Source organism: Streptopelia decaocto (genome assembly GCF_964273445.1).
Source record: "Streptopelia decaocto genome assembly, chromosome: 7".
Taxonomy (NCBI): Eukaryota; Metazoa; Chordata; class Aves; order Columbiformes; family Columbidae; genus Streptopelia; species Streptopelia decaocto.
The window spans coordinates 42840292-42862058 of NC_138661.1; the positions used below are offsets into that span (position 1 = coordinate 42840292).

General features: G+C 36.3%; 1 protein-coding gene across 1 annotated transcript in view; it reads right to left on the reverse strand.

Moving 5' to 3' along the window:
* Positions 1 to 21767, reverse strand: part of MYBPC3 (myosin binding protein C3) — a 63401-nt gene that overhangs the window by 40003 nt on the left and 1631 nt on the right. The window contains exons 2-9 of the mRNA XM_082058073.1: positions 13959 to 14225; positions 11375 to 11470; positions 11023 to 11109; positions 10767 to 10915; positions 9638 to 9755; positions 8180 to 8228; positions 6920 to 6964; positions 4842 to 4898 (exon numbers count right to left, since the gene is read on the reverse strand). Of these exons, the coding sequence (XP_081914199.1) occupies positions 4842 to 4898; positions 6920 to 6964; positions 8180 to 8228; positions 9638 to 9755; positions 10767 to 10915; positions 11023 to 11109; positions 11375 to 11470; positions 13959 to 14225 (868 nt within the window). The remainder of the gene's footprint in view (positions 1 to 4841; positions 4899 to 6919; positions 6965 to 8179; positions 8229 to 9637; positions 9756 to 10766; positions 10916 to 11022; positions 11110 to 11374; positions 11471 to 13958; positions 14226 to 21767) is intronic.

Consider the following 21767-nt stretch of genomic DNA (forward strand, 5'->3'; position numbering starts at 1 on the left):
CTGCAATAGGCTTGAGAAAAATGCTGTTTCCTATTGAAACCAAATTCACTCCCACGCTTTGTACAGTTCCACTCTCCAATTTGTAATAAAAGTGTAAGCACTTCTGCTTATTCCTAATTATGGTTGATCACCTTAGAGGGAACCAAATAGCTCTGCTTTGCCCTGTCATCATGGAGTTGTTGCCTGTCACAGTTTGCATTTTAGTAAACAGAGAAAGGATGAAAGAGGTAACGTTATCCTAAAAATTTCTTTAAGAAAAGGAACTTCTGTGGCTGTTGTTCCTGATATCACCAGGACCAAGTAGATTTCAGTGCATCAGAACATACCCTTATAATGAAGCCTTGTTCAGTGGTAAACCTCAACAAGCAGACAAGTCGCACAACAGGTAATGCAGAGAAAAGTGAAGGATTATTGAGTGTATTTCCTTTTTTTTTTTTTTTTTTCAGGAAAAGAACAGTCCCATTAGTCTGTTAGAAATATTATGACTTAAAAAACATGACTGTAGTCTGTCTAGACAGCAAGTATAACCAAACATTTCTGATACTCCTTTTATTGCCCCAAAAAAGGCTTGCTTGTAAAACAAGGGCTCTATTTATTGAAGTACTGCTGCCCAGGCTTGGGATTTCTGGTACCCTTCTAGCTCTTGAACAGAAAAGGTGGAAGAAGAGAGGATTTCAGATCAGTGAGTTTGAGCTGAAATATGGCATGCCGTATCTTATATCATTGGAGAGGTTTAGCACGCACTAAGCACTAAACCATCACTAGCACTCATTGCACTGATTTGGAGTCCTTGTGATAAGTGCCACCTACTGAGTATTTCCTATGTCATAACAGTGCGCCAACATAACCCACAAATTTAATCAAGATTCCTCTTCTCTATATACCTAACATCTAGCTTGGGGCAGCTACAAATGATTTGCAGTTTTGCCTAGCAGAAGGCAGGAGAATTGAACTGGTTTGCCACATAAACCAAGATATTTTATTTTTAATATAAGCAGTTCTTGGGCTAGTTGCCCTGATCGTATCAACGAGCAACTTTAAAATATTTCTAAATACAGATAACTTGGAATAGATATATAAGTACATAAACCAGGAATTTATAATAGTTCTAATATTGCTGACTTCTTCGTGCTAGTACAATTGATGTTCTGCAGAGCAAAGTGTATCTAAAAAGGGAATATAAAATCATAGGAAACAACAAAGAAAGACTTAACAGATGCCTTCAGGCATTATAGAAATATTGATGGTCTCTCTGCCTATCTATCTGCCTCTTTGTATGTTCATCTGTATAGACCCCTTTACCTGAAAATTTGCAGGTGGGATTATTCATGGAGTTTTCAAAAGTATTTTGTGTAAGCTATTTTAAAATATGTCATGCAAAAAATCTTTGAATTTGGAACTAATTCTACAGTCTAGTGTATCTCAGTATTGAGAGGACTTCCTTAATTTTTGCTTTAGCTTTTCCATTACTCAGTGTCATCCGATTGTTATATCCAGCAATACTGTTTTGGTGCATGCAAGCTGAGATACAAGAAAATTGTTCACTAGCAAGAATATAGTATCTTCCCTGGAAATACTAATATTTTCTAATTACAGGGAAAGGCTTCTAAGCTGCATGTAAAATGGTACTAAAAGCTAAATGTTGTAATTTGTATAGTGTTTAATTGAGTTGTGAAAAAGAAAAAAACCTCTTTCGCTGCCTCTGATCAAAGGTCTCCCCATCCCAGTACTCCCTTTCACTGTTTTGAATTTGTTAGAACATTCTCTTTGATCCCAGAAAGACAGTTTCCACAGTTCAGCCGTACTCTTCCATTACCCACAGGAGATAAGCAGCGTACGAGAACTTAGAGAGTACTTGGACTCCTGAGATTTCTCCCACCCTTACGTTGCCATCCCCGATGTTGGGGATCCTTATTCAGAGTGATCACCTCATAGGTTAACTATGCACTTGGGGGCATTAAGATGCAGCTTAGTGAACCTGCTGTAAATGGAACATGCAGCTGATACATTTTAAACATATGTGGAGGGGTTAAAAATACTTTTGTACATCCCAGAGATGGTTCCCTCCTATCCCATTACTGTCAACTGATTGGACCTGTCAGCTGTCACCTCCTTCAAGGTCTCTGCTCACTATCCCATTTAATAGTTCTGTGACAGCTGTTCCCTTCCTCTTCCTAATGACCTCTCCTTGGCCCATGACATCTGTATGTCAACACCAGTTAATTAAATTACAGCCACAGGAGATATAGTATTAAATGAAGCTCTCTTTATTAGAGTGGGAATGTTCATTACCTCTGGATTGAGGGGCACTTCTCAATTAGGTGGGACAAAGCAGAAATGGTGAAAGAATGATTTTCAATTCCATTTGAATCTGCATAGCTCTTCAGAGTTCCCTAGCATGAGGTCTCTTTTTCTATTTTAATGAATAATGCTTTCATTCCATGGTGAGATTTTATGACTATACGTTCTCCTTAATATAGGAGTGGTCTTAAACCTGTAGTGTGCAAAGCATGCAAGGATACATAGGTTGCTTCTAAAGTGTCTGTGAAAAACAACCAGAAGCAGTGAATTTATCAACATGCTTAAATTCACTAAACAGAGATTTGTAAGTCAAGAAAGGTCAAAGCCACTGATAAAATGCAGTGACATTTATAAGCTTCTTTTAATTAGTTATATTTCTAGTCTAAAAAATAATGAACAGTTAAATCCACAAGTTGAAGATTCCTGGAAATACTGGAGATGTTTACTTTTTATAATTTTTAAAAAGTTTTTTAGAGCTCTGTCAGTGCTCAAAACTAATTATGAAAACCTAAGTGAAAGGCATTAGGAGAGGGCTCATAGTACTTAGCACTTCATTCCAGCTGGAGTTGCTGTATGACATTATGCAAATATTTTCATGTTGGTCTCAATTTATTTGAAATTTTTAGATGTAGAATAAAAATTCTTTTTTTGCCTTACATTTCCTATAGAAATTAGATTGTGTGTACAACTACTCTGTTTGAGCTCTCAAACCCGTACAATTCTGATTGCTGCCATTATTCAGAAAGCATTTTCCCTACTTTAGAGTTACAAAACAATTCTAATGCACTTTTTGTTTTGGAGTTCTCTGGGGCTCGTGATCAAACAAGAAACTTTGATATCGATGTCAGCTATAGAAAGTGTGTCCACCACTTTCTGTCTGTCTAGCTGGTGCTCTTGAGAGTTCTGGCTGTGGTGTTACTGCAAAGCCAGAATTCACTTCCAGTTGGAGGCACTGCATATTGTGTCATACAGAGTTTGTGTACCTATTTGACCTTCCTTGCCCCACTGAAATTTGCGTGAGTTAACCTGAGTGAAACATGAGGCTATTGTGGCTTTATTGTCTTCCGTACCCAAGCTACTTCAAGTGTCTACATGATGCTGTACTCTTTTTGAAGACAAAAACACTTTTCAGAAATAGTGATACCAACACCTGAGCAGAGACTGAACACAGATTCACAACAACATTTATCCAATTATTTGATTGAGAAAACTTAAATGAGTTTAGATTTGCAAAACATGGCTGTGGATTCAAGTGTTTATAGTAACTTCAGGAGGTGGAAAGACAGAGTGAGTGGCCAGTCATGGAATGGTAATGAGTAATGGAAACTTTCCTTGGAATAAAAGGAGATGTTTTGTAACTGAGAAGCCGATAGATTTGTGGAATAAATGACTTCAGTAATATGTTCACTTAAGACGTTTAAGGATGGATGGACCAACACTTTGTTGCATATTTGATAGGCACCAGCAGGCATGTTATGCAAATGATTGTTCTGATTTTAATTTCTATTACAATAGGAATTTTAAACAGCAGGTTATCAAAAAAATCTGGAAATTCAAGGACAATTAAAAACTTCTTATAAAAGAAAATGATGGTGAAAACCAAACGACATCCAGAGAAATACATTGATTAGTATTAAATGAGCCACCCTTAACTTCTACTAATAATTTAAAAGGACTTCTGTCTCAGAAATTGGTGGTTGATATTTTTCTTTCATACTATCTCGTTTTTATCATGCTCTACATGTAAGAAAGATAAAGATGCATGCATTATTTCAAAGCAAACGGTTCTTATATTCAGTCTGACCCATGTATTTATAATAAAATGAAATCAAAATCTTACTCTCTGTTGGCAACAGTGGCATCCAAAGCATCCATATTAAGATGGTGGTAAAAGGAGAAAAACATAAGCAGACAGGTTATGAAAACAAATGTGGTAAGGATGGATGAGAGTGGGAGGAAATTCCACCCAAAAAGTGAAAGTATAATCAAGAAATAAGAACTAGAGTTAGAAGAGTAAAAGATATTTTATACGACATAGAATATCTTCTTATATATAAGATAACCAGCTATACAATATATAATTGTATAGTGTAATAGTAACGTTTAGATATCTAATAAAAGAACTTGACTTCCCAGCTCTCGGATTTGAAGAACTGTGAAAACTTAGGACAGAAAAATATAAATAAGGCATCATTATAGACAAGTATTGTAAATTTGTTTTCTGTTTCTTTGTTCTAATTGAAAAGTGCTGGTGGAAGCACATAATTAGCCCAGTCCCAGCATTTTCCATCTTGGGAAAGATCAAATTTCTTTTTTTTTTTCCCCTCCAGTATAAACCTAGCAAAAATGCAGCAAATGCTGTGTGTTTGGAGAAGTTGCCATAGTTACCTGTCATCCTTTTTTCCAGTTAGAGCTGCTTTAGGAAAACTACAGGGATTCTGAATTTATGAAACTTTCACTTATTCTAGTCTTAGTGTTTTCAGAGCTGTTCAACAGAGGCTGGTTACTTTATTTCTCTGAGTCTATGGATTTTTACTCACCTCTTTTTCAGTAGGGCACTAAAATTAAACTCTCCACCTTCTTCATGCCCCTCGGTACTGTATGGTAACAGAAAACCATAATTAGTTTCAGAAGGAAATGGGAATAGCTCGTGAGACTATAACATTATGTAGATTATATCTTTTTTTTTGTAGAGAAGTAGTAGATGTAGTAGTTTAGGATGACTTAGAATGTGCAGTGACATGGATGGTGGCTTAATTAGGCTGTTTGTCCTTTATAGGATTAGAAATATATTGAATCAACTTGTATTTTTTTCTGTACCGATTATGGACAAAGTTGTACATGGTATTAATTTGGTAGTCATATTGTTCTGGAACGTATCATGAAGATGTTGCAGAAGCTTTTCTTTAGAATCACTAGTACTTTTGGAAAGCTGTTGTTTCAGGAACGTGGATATTGTTTACCGTGTGGGGCAGTATTTAACCAACCTTTTTGTGGGACTTTTCACAATCTAAACCCACTTTTTCTAGCACTGTCCCAGCTGTAATTATTTCTTAAGGCTATTCGTGTTTCCAGAATTCTTCATACTGAAAAAGTGTCATACTGTTGATGCTTGGGAGAGTTAAAGTAGGAAATCTGTGATCTGACTTTGATTCTGAGATGAGTTTCAATATGCAGTTCTTCAAAAGCATCATGGCAAGCAATGTTGTGATGAATTCATTTGTGAGAACAAGAAACCACAAGCAGGAGTTTTTTGAATGTGTAATTCTTGTCACATATGGTGAACTCAGATGGAATGCACAGTGTTATTTTGGGTGTCCTGAATAAAATGTGTTTTAGCTGTTAACTCCTTTTGGGTTTATTTCCTAAAATTCACTGCAGGGATTTGATATCAAAGTATTGGGAGTTACAATGTATTCCATGACTATTGATTATTCAACTTAGGAAAAAAAAAAAGCTTTTTTTTTTTTTTTTCCATTCAGGTAGATTTAGAAAGTCAAATGTATTTTCTTCATCTCAGCCTCCCATCATCAATGTTGGGTATTTTAACAGTACTTTTAATAAAACAGAAGAAAAACAAGTGCTAAACATCTTGTGCTGCTTGAAAATGCAAGGTTAGTGAGAATAAGTGACAATTTTGAATTAGTGTAGTTTTGAATATGTTGTGAGAAAATATCTTTTTGTTAAGAAAGTACTGGTTTTCCTTCTGTGATTACTTTGAAGATAGTACAATACTGGAAAGGACAATTTTCTGGGTATAATGCTCAAACAGAAAAGTGGTTTTTTGGCCAGTTTGTTCCCCACTTTCCAAAGATTTTCAGTGTTTGCAGGCATAAAATGTACATAAAAATCATTAGTATAATCCCAAATTTGAAAAGGGCTTCTTGTGATCAAATATTCAAGAAATCAGAATCTACAGCTGGGAGAATAACTAGTCACCTTACTGCTTCCTAGGTCACACTTAAATCAGAATTTCAGGAAAGCCCAGCGATCAATGTTTAGCTTTTCTGAAGAATTAGACCCTAATAGTGGCTTTAACATGCACAGAGTTAAGTCTGATCTCAGATTAGACTCTCTAATTAATTAATGCTCCTGTTTCCATTATGGTAGAAGGCATTGGGACCAAAAGAGACAGGGTGGGAAATTTAATGATGGTAGGATAAAGAGTGTGCTGGGAAAGTGGTCAGAGGTGGTCAAGAGAGTGGAGAGTGGTCAGGATGTGCTCAGTAGAGAGAAACACATGTAAAACAGAGGGAGAAGACATGCATATAATTTGAAGTTACTTTTTTTCTTCTAACTATGGTGAGAAGATGACACTTGCCAAACACATGCGTTTTCTGTAGATGAATCTGCCTCTCACTAAACTATCAAACTACTCTTTTCATTTATTTATACTTGTCTTACATTACTACTTACTTGCATGTATTGAGCTCATAAATACTACATGCTATAGAAGATGGTTTATTTGGAATGTATGCTGCAGGTAGTTCTGGGGTTTGTGTGTTTTTTGTTTGTTTGTTTGTTTATGTTTTTTTTCTTCTTCTTTTTCTTTTCCTATGCAGAGAGAGGCAGTTCATTGTTAGACTTGAATTTGTCTGCTGACACAGACAGTGGCTACCTGAGAAAGGCTGAAGTCATCCGTCTGCCCGCTCCTGCCAGACTCCTGAGTGAAGGTATCAAAGACAAAGCTTCAGATTTAAACAGTTCGGTTCAAAATTTGGTTCCATTCTTACAAAAGAAACAGAAAAGCTGAACAGCCTGAAGCTGCTCACACTGCACTCACACTGAATTGATTCTACATTTTTCTACTTGTTTTAGCAAGAAGAGAAACTCTTGAAGCCAAATTTCGCTGCAGTGCAATAACACAATGCAGCTAAGCAGTGTGTCCTCTATTTAATAGGTACCACAGCGAGGCTGGTCAGCTACATATAGATGGATTTGAGCGTAGGTAAATTCTGCAAGCCTTATTTAGTTCTTTGTGATATAATGTTAGAAAAATCTCATAAAAATAGCCCTTATAGGGAAAAACTCAAGGAGTTGCCACAGATTATTTGTGTCCTGTGTTAGAGTAATAGATTTCTGTTGGAATATTCTTGGCTTGGTAACTTCGCAAAAATATCTAAAAACTAAACCAGAAACTGAATTACACAGAGGGAGATGAAATACTCAACAGTGAAAAAGCACGTGTTGTTAATGTCTGAAACCTCAAAACAAAACAAGCAACACAACCAATTTTGCAAATTTTACTAACAGAAGGGAACATTGTTCCGTTAAGACATAAATCAATTCAAACAGTTTTATAGATGTGGGGAGAACAGCCTTTAATATCTAAGACCTACATAAATCTGAGGTTTTATACAGGCACTTGCAGTATCATTGTCTTCATTCAATTAATATATAATTATAGAACATGAAAACAAATACAATCAAAATGCTTGTATTAATGTTATCAGTGATATGCTCCTTACAGAGCTCACATCAAACTCTGCTTCTCTGTGTAGCAAATGTTTATATTCAAGTACATGTAGTTCCTCAAGCCAGACCCAGTCAAGACTAGGCACTACACAGAATCTTTTTGTTGTCTATTGGTCTATGTCTGAAAAAAAGTGCTGAAGTTCTTGGTAGAATTATACAGATTATCAATTGCATAATTGAAGACAAGCATGATTGTTATGCTAGTACAAAGTCTAAGCTGTCTTAGATGATTTCTAGGAGTTATATAGAATTTTAATAGCAGAAATATTTTCTTAGTAGACATTCCCACTTTTGTGCTTGTTTGTACAACAGCCTTGTTTTTAATTAATTTTGTCTAGGAAAGTAATGAATTCTACATGGAAGTACAAACTTATGTAGATAAGTTTCTACTGTAGGTACTCACGTGCGTCGGAAAGCAGCACGAATATCCAAGTCTCCAGTTATTGGTGCTTCTGATGTGACAAAAAGTGATGGAAAAGAATGGGAGAGCAAGTCAAAAGAATGCAAAAACACAGTACTTTTTCTAAAGTTTTTACTTTGCAGGCATTTTCTTTCTAAAGTTCTTATATTGTAAATTGTGATCAATTATATATTGAAAGATTGAAGCATCATCTTTAAACATGTAGCCTTCACTAACTAGCTTTCAACATCCAGTGTTTCATGTATAACTGAATCCTTTCTCATGCTTCATAATCACCTGCAGCATGATGAACCGTTTTATCTCTTGTTTGTCAGTTCTCCTCCTGGTAAATTTTAGTTTCGATACTGGCTTCACTGAGTATTTAAACTCTAATGAGAAAACCACTGGATATCAACTGAATATTATTACTAATAATAAATTGTAATTCATCCTCTGAAAGCAAAGGTAAATTCCTGGAAATACGTAGAGATATATAGAAACTCCATATAGGATATTGCACAGAGAGAACTTTTTTACTCTGTTCTAAGCTCCTGTTGTTATGAATAAATGTACTGCTACTACGGGGAGAAAAACTGTTCTCAATCACATCTCCCAAGTCTTAGGAGTCCTACAGCCAACTAGTGAAACTTCAAAAGTTAATACTGCTGATTGACTACCTTTGATAAACTTTTAGCTTTGCACATTAGGCTCATTGGTTGCTGGAGGCAAATTAATGTTGTGGTCCCTTCAACAGAACCACTGAAACAAGGAATGGTGCAAACATTCAACACTTTCAGGTGGTCCATGCTTATACTGTTATATTTTACCTAAACTTTTACACAATAGGGCGAAATTGATGTTAAAATGTACTTCCTTTTCAATTGCTGATAAGCTTTTCAGTATAGCAATTGTGAGGGTGGCACCACGGATTATGTAAAATGTAAAAGCAATGCTATAACACAAGGTGCTTCTGCATGACTCAAATTTATGGGTAAGAAAGGAATTGAAAATAATGTCACATGTCTAAATCTTTCCATTTCACACCCCCCCTCCCCTTTTTTTTTTTCTTTTCAAGTATCCATTTTTATTACTGAGCTTTTGCCTAGGTAAGAATGGACCTCTCTTTTAGTCTAGTGGAATTAAATATCATGAAAGAATGGAGCTGAAATCAGAATAAATACAGAGGAAAGCTGGGATGATTTTTGCCTTTCTGTGTGCTTTCTTTAAGAGCATCATAGTTCTGACTTTAATGACATCTAAGTGTGATTTTAGTGCTCTGTGTCTCTGCCAACCCATTCCAGTCCTCATCTGTGAGCTTCTCTAAGTGTACCTGTAGCTCTTTGGGTCTATACTTCAGATCTATGCTTGCCTAGTAGCTACTGTGTACCAAAATGAATTGTCAGTGGGCATATAGGGGTGAAAAAAAAAATGAAGAAACAAGGTGGCAGGAATTCATCTTACCATTGACGATCAGATTGAAATTAGAACTATCAAACTTGTCCTTGGTAGACACCTCACATCTGTACCCTCCTGCAAAAGTCATGTTTGCTTCTATGATTTCCATTTCAAAGGTGTACACCTAGAATAGACAGCAGTGATACAATTCATAAGTTAGAAAATGTAACGATGAAAGAGAGAGATAGAATGCAGCATATTAAGGCATGGAGAGAAATAGATGAGGGATGAAACATGCCTCTATGTTGTTTTAGAATTAAGAACTTCCTGAACATGTAACTCATTACTGTTGTAAAAATTACATATATCCCTCAATTCTGTAGGAACAGCTAAAGAGTATTAGTAATGGTCTGACAGATGATACAATGTTATATTAGCAAACTATGCTGGTGTGCTGATGTGTGCAGTCATCATATACAGTAATTCCATGTACCTTGGAATCAGGAACAGAGCATTCATTAAACAAGTGCGGTGTTTACGCAGGATGTATACAGGACATTTAAAAAATCAGCAAAAGGAGTGGCTAATGTGAGCAAGTCTGTTCTGTTCCATCCAGGAGAGGGTGGTAGCGTTTCACATACCACCCAGGATGAGAAATTGTGGTACAGACTCTCTTGTATTCCTACTTGTCTATCTTTCAACCCATTTGTGGTAAAAATGGATCTTAGCTATTTAAAGTAGACAGATGCAAGAGAAGAATAAGTTCAAACACTAATAGCTGAATTCTTCGTGTATGAAAACCAAAATAGACCATACTTAAATATCTGCCTGATTTGTTGTTGTTTTGTTTGTTTGTTTGTTTGTTTGTTTTTCTTGAATAGAGTGAGTATTGGTTACTTGAGAGGAAGACGGTGGGAATGCAGCTGTAGATACTGCAAAATTTCTGTCCTGGTGCTCCAGACATTTTCTCATTTCATCATAGATAAAGTATGCAAGAGTCTGTATCTGGTACTTATCTCTTGTCTGCATGGTCAAAACAGACTTCTATGCATAAGTATAGCATTGTGTGTAGCTTTGTTTACCTTAATATGAAAACATTGCTATGTTATCTTATATTTTCCCCAGATTAGTATCTAGATTAGCATCTAGAAGATTAGTATCTAGAAGACTGAGAACGTTACTCTGCTGATTGTACCTTGTTATTTCGATCATAACTGTCATGTAGCTGGAGATGTTGCCCCACTTTGCTTCCCAGGTCCATCCACTTTCCTTTGAACCATTTCACTGATGGTTTCTTCAGCAGGCTCTCGCCTGCCACTTTGGCAGTGAACGTGATGTTTCCGCCTTGTGAGGGAAGTAGGGTAAAATAAAATTATGAATATTATTTAAGCTAAATAGTCAAGCAACAGGTACAGTTTACAAACACCACTTGACTCACATTTTTTACTCACCAACAGTAACTTCTCCATCCTGGGGTCGTGTCACAAAGAGCCCAATAGGGTCCAGAGGCTCTTCTGGTTGAGTCCCAGGAGATGCAACTGAAATAAACCTCAGAGTTACTAGCTGGAACTTTCTGCATCAGCATCTGTTACAGGCTATATAATGAATTTGATAAGTCATTTCAAAATATCTCAATGTGTTGCTTCTGCCTCTCAGATTCCTTATTCTTTACTTTCTGTCATTCATCACCAGTGGTCAGCTTTCAGCTATTGTCTCTACCTCTCTGACTCCAAGGACTCCCTGTTCCTGTTCTTCACTTTGATTAATGAACCAGACAAGAGAAAGGTGTTAGTTCCCCGTTACCTTCTGTGTTTTGGATGCTTTCCACTGGTGGAGCTGACAACTCTGGGGCAGCTGGGGCTGGAGCAGCTTCAGCAGGAGTGACTGTCTCACTCTTTTCTGGAAATGAATGTAAGCCAAGATTAGAGAAAGAAATGTTTTTACTTGCTTTCTGAAGAAATTTTACAAAATAACAGCTTTTAATATATGTTAGGAAATGCAGACAGATTAGCTGTGGATTTCTAGAACTTAGAGGATGTGCTGGAAGGAAAAGGGGTCAGCTGAAGCTGTATGATGAGGCTTTTTCTTTTGTTGAGCTTCAAAATAACTGATGCCTGAGTTTTTAAATTCTATAGTCTTGATGTCTTGTCAGCTGAATAACACTGTTGTTTGATGTTAACTTCAGTGGTCTACGTAGAAAAGATAATGAAAAATGATGCAATTATTATTTTTGTAAACAATTCGCCTATTCATGAGATTTTGTTTAACACTGCTGTTGGAATATAATTTTCCAAATGCTGTTGCTGTGTGCAGCTTGGAAAAAGCTCTAGACACTGATAGTAATCAATATGGAGAAAGTATTTTAAAACTCCATCTATGATTTCTTCCCCTGGCTCATGGAAGTTTATGGCCTCTCAGTTAAACCATGACCTCACAGGCAAATTCAGGCAAATGCATTTGGCACAATGGAGAAGTCAGAAATGTATGAAAAGGGAGTAGGAGTGAGCAACTGGGGCAGATGGAGGGAGGTAGAATTTCTTGAAACATATCAGTTGCAGGAGGATTTTTCTTTCCATAGGTAGTGGAGCCACATTCAGAGGGCCTTGCCTACATCTCATGCAAGTCTCATGTGCAGTTTCCCAGCTATTTGCAGTGTCTTTCACACCAAAGATTTCTGGCTCTGTTGTGCCACCTGATGAATAACTTGAGTGGGTCCTTTGTCACAGAGGGAGGTGGCTGTGTCTAGGCAGGTTAGGAATCCCATTTTTTTATTACAAAGAGCTGAAATTATTATTGTTTCTGAAAATAATGATGGGAAATCCAGCTACTCTTTATCAATCTAATCTTAGTAAGATATGAAAAACAAGACACTATCTGTGAACATATGAACATGAGTCAGCCCCCCTCTCAGGAACTTTATACTTTTTACCCTAACTGTATTTGTGTCTTGAAAGAAAACAATGTGAATTTAGATCTGTATTATTTAATACTTAATTATCAAATTCTACCACTTTTGTTGTTCGACGGTATCCCATTGGATCTTGTCTAAATAAATTTTAACTCATTTTTTACAGGAAAGAACTAAACCTTATTCTAACATAGTGTAGATGCTCCCATAACTTGGATGTGTAGGTTTAGAAAAGGCTCATTTTGAGGCATCAATACATAGTGTATACAGGAAAATTATCTCTCCATTGGCATCCTGATATCTTCATCCCCACATCAAAGCTGTTTTTAGGTAATGATTACGCTTCCAAATTAGGTAAATTATTATTAAGTTATTCGTATTATTAAGTTATTTGTAGGCTGTCTGCCTGCAGCAGGCTTTACCTGCAACTAACCTGAAACACCATGAAGAAGATCTAACTAGTATAGTATGTACCTGTCATACTTGTATATGCTTTGACTGCTGTTAAATTGTCCTAATCCATACTAGGATTTCCCATTCCTCGTAACCTGCCATGCACTGTCTTTCATCTGGAAAACGATGTCTTGACTCCTGTTAAATATTCACTGGTGTCTTTTCATCTGACCAGATCTCACTACCACCATGTTGCTGGAATAAACAATGATAGCAAAGGCGAGGAGGTGATAAAAGCAGCCTAAGTTTAAGATTTTTCGACAAAATAAAAAGGGAAAATTTAAATACCAGAAGTAGTAAAGGGGGACCATTTTGGAGGGGAAAAAAGGATCGGAAAGGTCAAAATGTTTCCAAAAATGAATTATTTCATCTATCATCAGCATCTTCAGACATTTTTTCGTAAGAATATTTTAGAGAATTTGACTCTTTACAGTTTTTCCCAGGAAAAGTCTGCGGAAGTTTTTCAGTTTCTCATCTAACTGATCCTTTAATGCATACAGTGTAATGAATAATGTATACAAATATTACTAAGGTTACTCTTTGTATTCAAGTCCCTCTTGAAATATATATTTTTATTAGCAGGTGATTTAGATACATTTTTTTGAATGTATGAACTCCTAGAAATATTACAGCACAACTTGTAAATTTTTTGTTGATTGTTTTGATTTTGTAATTAAATGAAAAATTTTGTAATTAAAAGAAAAATCAGTCCTAAAATGTGGACATCATAGTTTAGGTCAGATTATATTACACTAGCTTTGCTTTGGTTTTCAATAGTTAAGTTGAAAAGCTCGACAGAGGATTCTGAAGATGTGTATCAAGATTTCCACTGTGTGGACTTCTGATATCTGGAAATGGGTGTCTTAGCCACAGCAAAGGTAGCTTCCAATAACTGGGCTAAACAGATGTATTGCAGGTGGAGAAATTTTACAGCATTATTAGGGTGATTTCCTTGGACCTCATTCAGGAAGTTTGCGTGGGACTGGAAATACTGATGAAATCAGAATTGCTTAGGAAATGCTGTACCTGGTTCCTTGACCTTGAGTTCAAATTTGACCTTTGAACTTCCAGCTATTACAGCATAGGTCACATCATCTTCTTTTCCTACATTATTGATTGTCAGTGAGTGCTTGTTTCCTTCTGCCTTGATGATGTATTTCTCACTTTCAGCAATTTCCGTGCCAGCTCGCTGCCACTTCACCTTGATGCCGGCTTTTTCTGTCTCTGCTTCAAACACAGCTGTGCTTCCGGCTGTCACCTCTGTTGTCTTCGGCTTCTTGGTAAATGCAGAAACTAAAAAAAGAGAGAGGGCTCGCTAGAATCTGTTTTGCAATTGTGGCATATCTGGTGTAGTCAGCTGTTGTGGCTGCAACAGCTGTCTCCTTTCTCTCCCATCTGCCCATGCAAGATATAAATTACAACACTTTCCACAGAGAAGTTGTGGAATTGTCTTTGTGTTTATCAAGTTCTAAGATGTCATACCTTCTCCATATTGTCATGAAATAAAATGGAATGGATAACAAATACATCTCACTGTCCATCTTCCTCTTTCCCCCATAATGAACTCTGATTTTTCATAAGTGAATGTTCTGATATGACAAGATGGTATGATATGTATTCTTACATATCAAGCTACCTACATGAATTTGTCATGCAGTTTTATTTAAACATATTAATTCTGTCCCAACAGTTGCTTAATGCAGTTATTGAACAGGATCAGGATCTGTTTCTCCAACAAAACTGCAGTTTGTGCAGTAACCTGTATCCTAATATACCACAATAAATTAATGGTTCACTTTTATTCCTTCTGTTTTGACTGACGAAGGCTTTAGTGGAAAGGGATGCACATTCCTATGATGGCCCTTGTAATTTCATCCAGCTAAAAGGATATAAATTGCTATTTGCATTCAAATGTTTCGTTCAGCATTAAAAGTTAAAGTACTTGCCTATGTAGCACTCTACAACAACTAGTTTTCTAATAAATTATAACGTGGATCAAAATATTTCCTCTGTGTCAAGAAGCACTTATGATGCTCATAATGAAAATGAATTAAATTATCAATATATGGTGTGAACAAGCATAAACCAAATTTTCTGGTTTGTTTCATACATAATCAAAGTAGCACAATAGACAAGAATTTGGAAAGCAAGCAGTTTATTGTGATTTTGGTACATGAGTATCCTAATCTTTTTTAAGATTAGATTTTAATAAGGTAACTTATTTTACTAATTTATTTGCCCTGATTTATTTATTTAGATGTCTTCACCTTTATTTTGAATTAAGTTTTTCATTTTGTGCTCATGTTTTGGTCTTAACGAAATCTGTTATTTCTTTGCTCATTGCCATGAGCTATGTTCATGGATAAAAATACCAGTGATTAACATTCTGATTCATGCACTGAGTGGTTTTTGTGCATAATTATGTCAATTTTTTAATTGACTTACCCCTACATAAACATGCTTTTATAAAGTATTAGTAATTCCATCACATTTAATTGTATCTGTCACCTCTGTGGCAAATTGTCTATGGCTTTTTTACATTGGTAGCAACAAGAACTATTCTAAACAACACAACAATGGTTATAATTAGCTTTAAACTTTTGATTCTGCTTCATAAAAGTGAAGGGAACATGACATAGAAATATTTTAAAATAACTAGTTTATACTCATGTTCAAACAGGTGCTTTAGTTAGTATAAATGGTATATTACTAATAATACCATCTGTTCATTGCACAAAATCTCTGTTCCTACAGCATATATAAATTAATTTACCTCAGTGGAGTTAACTCTGCAAAGATTTCGTCTGATGACCTTTGGGCTTTAGTCATAATACAGGCCACATTTCTTGCATTGTTTTGCAAAGGATTCAAAGCTGCTTAAACATCAATTAAAGTATCAATTACAAATACTTTAAGCATTTAGTATGTATCGTATTTTGCCTCTCTGTTATATATAGAGAAACAACACCACTACCACCAAAATTACATTTTTCTCTTTATTTTTTCCTTCCCTCACCCCTGCCCTTATATATTTGATGAAAAAACAATTTTGATTTGCACTGAGCCTATAGGAGCCTTGACTGGCCTTCTCTTGTATTCTTCTTCATGCTTTTCTTCCACATTGAGATATAAGTGTGTGAAATTTCCTCTGGGAGTAAAATGTTCCTTTGTGCTTTTATTTAAGGTTTTTCTAACCTCAGGCCTGTAAGTGGTATAATTGTTCTTAAACAGAATGTAGTACTGTGTAGAATATACGGCTCTATATTACAGCATAATACTCAAATGCATATTACCAGTTACACATCTTCTGATACAGTATTGCACTTCAGTAAATAACACAGCAGAGTATACTTTGATGCAATGTACTGTGAATAATTGCAGAAGAGTTATTATAGACTGCGGGTTAGATGTACATAATTCAAAAGACATGTAAAGATGCCCAGGCTACCCCACAGGAGAGAGCCAGGTCAGTTCTGGAACCTGCTCCTGAAATACCTGCTATCTGGCTCCCCTCCCTGTGACGCTAGAGATAAAGCAACTAAGAGGCGTGTTTTTTGTCTCTGAGTGCTATTATCATCACTCTTCTATTTAAGCACAAAAGAATCTATAAATATATTAATTACTTAACACCAATGTGGCCTGTAAAGGTTCCAGCCTACAAGTGGCAGGGTTTCAATACATGCATACTTGGAAGTAACTCTCTGATCTGCTTCACACCCTGCAAAGTGATTAGGTTTCTTACATTTACTTCAGATGACTCAACAAAAGCAGATCGTTGGCCAGAACTACATGCACAGTGAGAAATCTCCACCACCACATAATATTTCTGACTTTTGGGAAATGTAGAAGTTTATGTAGAAGTTTACAAGTAAGTCTCCTTGTCTTTTTTTTTTTTTTTTCTCTCTCTCCCTTTCCTGCCAAAAGACTCATTTCAGCCTCAACATAAAATGATTATGAATAATTCCACTAAAGCATAAAATTGGAAAAGCCCATTATCTCCCAAGAGAATAAAGGCCTGCAAGAACAGTTGCCGAGAACCCACATTTTCACAGGTAAAGGAGATTTTAAGAGTAATTTGAGATTCAGTGTCAGTCAGTGGTGGTGGCCAAAGTAGTGTCTCTCTGTATTGAACTGTATTCCCTTTCATCTTTCACTATTCATATTTGCAAAGGAAAAGTAGCGATGTACAGCTGCAGATTTTACAGGAAATTACTTTGATGCAGAAGAGAGATTGCTGAACAAGCATGTGAAGAGAATACCGTCATTTTCCCTTCTGGGGGAAAACGGGCTGCTTAACAGAAGGAAAAGAAGTGAGAGAGCAGCTATTCCTGGTCTCCTTCATTGTGGCTGCTACTTTAAGTAACACATAAAGCCAAATTCACCAGCAGATTTTTTCTTATGCAGCTATACCAATCTAATCCAGCTATTTCCTCATTAGGAATGTTCCTAAACACCACCATCCAGAACTTGTCTCCCCTGAGAGCCTCACTTTTCCCTGCCTTTATCAGAAACACTTTCTCCATCTGGCAATCTCTCTCACTTTAGCATTTGGCTTCTGCCCAGGTACGCCCCTCTGAGTTCCATATATCCACCCCATACTCAAAACACTCTTGGATATGACCACCACCATCAGGCTGTGGAAAAACCAATGACTGTGACACCTCTCATGTGATGTTGTGGAATGTCTTACAGCTCTTGTGCCTGTCAGGCACTGACTGATCTCAGGCACCATCACATGCTTATCCAGACTCCTGTGGAACATGCACTTAGGAGCCACTGGGCTGGGGCACCTGACGACCAAGTAGCCCATGTCCTCTGCCACCCACTTTGTTAACTCTGTGCTTCCCAGTGAATTCTAACCCACCCTGCACAAGAGAAGAGAAAGGTGACATTAGTACTAACATACTATAGCAGTTCTGGGGAGAGGGCAGAGACGCACGTGAGTTACCAGTGCTGCTGGTGACAGGAATTATTGGAGGAAAGGAGAGCAATAGGTGCGCTGTGTGTGTGTGTGTGTGTGTCTGTCTGTCTGTCTGTCTGTTTTGTGGGGATGGAACTGGAATTGCTGTGGGGAGTTAACATGGGGTGAGAAGAGGGATGTGGAGCTAATGAAAGAAAATGAGGCCAGAGCCACTTTGTACTAACCTGTTTTTCAGCACTTCTCATATCTCAGACCTTCTTAATAACTTCTAGCTTCCATAATGCAAAGAACTTCATATAACTTCTGAGTAATGTAAACCAGCAAATTTCTGCACCAGGCAGAAGAGGAAGCAGGCTGCGTGTGGTCTGCAATAGTCTTGCAGAAAACTTTTCGGTGGCTAATGCTGTTGCTACCCGATTGTGCATGCAGTACCCATCCTTTAAAAGTCTTGTAACACCTGAAGATGTACACATCAGCCATACAGTTATGTATGTTACATGAATTACAGCTTTATTAATCAGTAATAAAATGCTCTATTAGGAGATCCATGATCACACTGTGTTTTGAAAATAATTTATTAATTAGTCATTCAATCAGGAGGCTGAAGAAATAGAAAACTATATGAGAATGAAATCATTTAAGTTCCTAAACCAGCTTCCTTCACTTTTCCCCTAAATAAATTTTTTTCCCCTAAATAAATAAAACTAGTGTTCTGCCTTCCTACTGCTGCCATTTATTAAATCTTCATATTAGCACCTTCATGCTTTCTCCCTTACTTTCTGACTTGCTTTGAAACAATCTCCCTCTATCATCCACCATCAACATAGATTACTACTTTGTTTCAAAACTTGTTCATACTCTCCTATGCAAAAACCTAGAAAATGACTAAGCTAATACCCAGGTTACTATCTGTCGTACTGATCATTGTTTCCTTTGCTCTCTTGTTGAACTATCTATTTACTAGGTTTTTACTTTTTAAGTGTTTTGAGGCAGACTATTTCTCTGTTGTATTTGTACAGCATCATATTGTTAGCAAATAGCTACTAAGGACTGTTGTGTCCCTAATAAGAGAAAAGGTATTAGAAGCTAGAAGAGACATTCCTATTTGATTATTGTCAGAAAAAATGGAGATGAGACGTATATTTAAAAAATGTTTAACTAACTGGAATAATTTAAATTCCTAGCCGTATTCTCTAAATAGTTTGGCTTGTTAAGAATCACAACCATTAGGTGAAAACCTTTTCCTAAAATCACTGAATTTCAAAGTATGTGTGAAGTATTTGAAATTAAAGTGATGAAATATAGATTCCACAAGAGTGATTTTTAACTACATAGAGTGATAGAGGAGAGCTTTTTTTTTTTTTTTTTCTTTTTCATACTTTTCAAAGTGATCCTCTGACTTCAGCTCTTCATCTTTCATTATTAGTGATATGTACATGGAGGAGAGGGAGATAAGCACTTAGGGAGAATGTGTGTTAGATAAGGCTTTCAAGTGATATTTCTGCCTTTCTGAAATAAAAACTGTTAAAGGTATAAATGTTTCAGGAGAATCTAGTGTATCCAGTTGAACGCACATGCTACAGACTACAGCAGAAATCTATGATGAGTATAATCAGAAAAAACAGAGCCACAGGTTTTCTCCCACAAAGCTGAGTTATCTTACTGCACATTCTGTGTACTTGGTCTTAAAATATGTATCTGCCCAATGTATTGAATCAATGTTATGAAAGCAGTATTAGCTCTTGAGATTCCTTAATTTGTTAAGGCTTCTTGTTGAAAATTTATCTTTGCTTTAGTACTTCCACTTGGCATCCAGCTTTCCTTTTATACCATTTGTTCTTCCATTGAGTTAAAAGCCAAACTGGATAAGCAGACTTAGTAATGGAGCTTGTAAATTCCTTGCTGAGGAACTATATAAAGATGCTACGCATTCCTCGGTCAGGACCTAAGTGGCTTCTTGCAATTACAAGCTTAATCATTCCATGATCCAAAAGCTATTGAACTGCTCAATCTTATCATTCCTTGCCTACTTCAGCAGCTGAGATTGTAAATTCTTGTAACATGAGCAATAGGCAAGGAATAGTTTCACTAAGCAGAATCACCTCTCTCTCTCTCTGCATCCATCATACTTTCTGTAAAATGAGAAAAGTAATGTTCAGCTTGCTTTGAATCCTAACTCACAAAAGAGGAAAATATATCCATATTAATTATTATTATTCATTTTTGTATTACTGTAGGGCACAGAAGTTCACTATCATGGAGCAGTACCTTATTGTGCTAGGTGCTTGCAAATGTAAAATGAGTTTATATTCAGACTAAAATCGTACAGTCTACTCTTCATTATGCAACATTGATTATTATTATGCAAATAGCCTCTGTGTACTTTCAAGCCAGGTTACTTATAAACCCTCGTTAAAATTTCCTAATCTGAACTGCAAAATCTAGACTCCTCAATCTATAAAACAGGTGAATAAAAATGGACTGGTTTTCAGAGAAGGTGAGTAATACCAGACTTCTCCTTTTCCAGATTTAGTAATGCACACATTTCCCATTAAGTCCCATTTATCTAGTAAATGTGGTGTTTAAAATGTCAGCTGTTTCCTCTTAATGTCACAAAATATTGTTAGGGAAATGGTTGGGTTTTTTTTAACTTTTCTGAATTCTCACAACAAAAAAAAAAGTCAATCAAAATTTTCCACAAAGCAAACCTTTGAACAGAGGTTAATTATGAAATGTTTAAATCAAAGGGAGGAGAACATAAAGTTTCTGCAACAGAACCATCCAAAAAGTGATGCTTTTCTGTGTTTGATCGTTTGCTCTGACACTAAATTGCTATGGGTCATCTAAATCCTCTTGCTGATCATGTAGATTTTCGGGAAAGCTATGACAGTTCTTTTGGTATTCTGTAAATAATTAGGGTAGTACCTTATCCTGAAGTATTTTAGCTATACATTTTAAAGTAAAAGAATGTCTGTTGGAAAATCTACTTCACTGTTTCAGGTTTTGTGGGTTGTTTGTTTATTTGTTTTTACATGTTAGGAGGTTTGTTAAAACAGCAGATATAGGCAGAATATCTCCGATCATTCTCTGGTATGAAGCATTTTCCTTTATATGAATTGCTAGATGGTTATTCAGCCCTCCTGAGATTATGCTCAACATTATCCCATCTTGAAATGGCTTGAACTATATAAACAACATGAAAGAGAAAACCAAAGGGATTAATGTCTCCTGGGAGAATGAGAAGATCCCCTCTAGAAGTTATGGAACATGTGACTGGTTCTGTCTCGGAGTGGGTAATAAGAGCTTTTCCTCCCCCTGCTGTGATAATTACAGTGTTTGGGCTGGTTTGTTCATAAGATTTGTGTGGGACTTCTGATGTTAGACACCTATTAGATTTCTCTAGATAAATAATCTGGAACAGAGTTTCACTGTTAGCTAGCAAAGGCTGGCATTTTCACAAACAGAGAAGTCGCCTCTCATCCATGGAGACTGGCAACGTTATAGGCAGTTAAACCATTAGAAATCAAAAGCCACAATGGCTTGGTTATCACACTGTCAAATTTGCAAATTCCATCATATTTCTTTTTGTAAGCATTGTCAGTCACAAGCATTAGACATTTCAATAAATCTCAAAAGTCACATGACTCCAAAAATAGAATATGATTATGACTGTCTTATATTTTGGGTGATGGTTGAACCTTTACAGCTTATATTTTTCAAGCATTTATCTACAATTACAAGTTCTGGCACAAACTTTTTTATATATATAATATATAATTCTAATTTGTAATTCTATACCTATCTGATCTCAGTAACTGCAGCTTTAATCACATCAAATGATGGGACAAAATTGTGCGTTGTGATAAAATTGAAGGGTTGGTGACACCACTGTTGCTTTAGAGTTATCATATAGA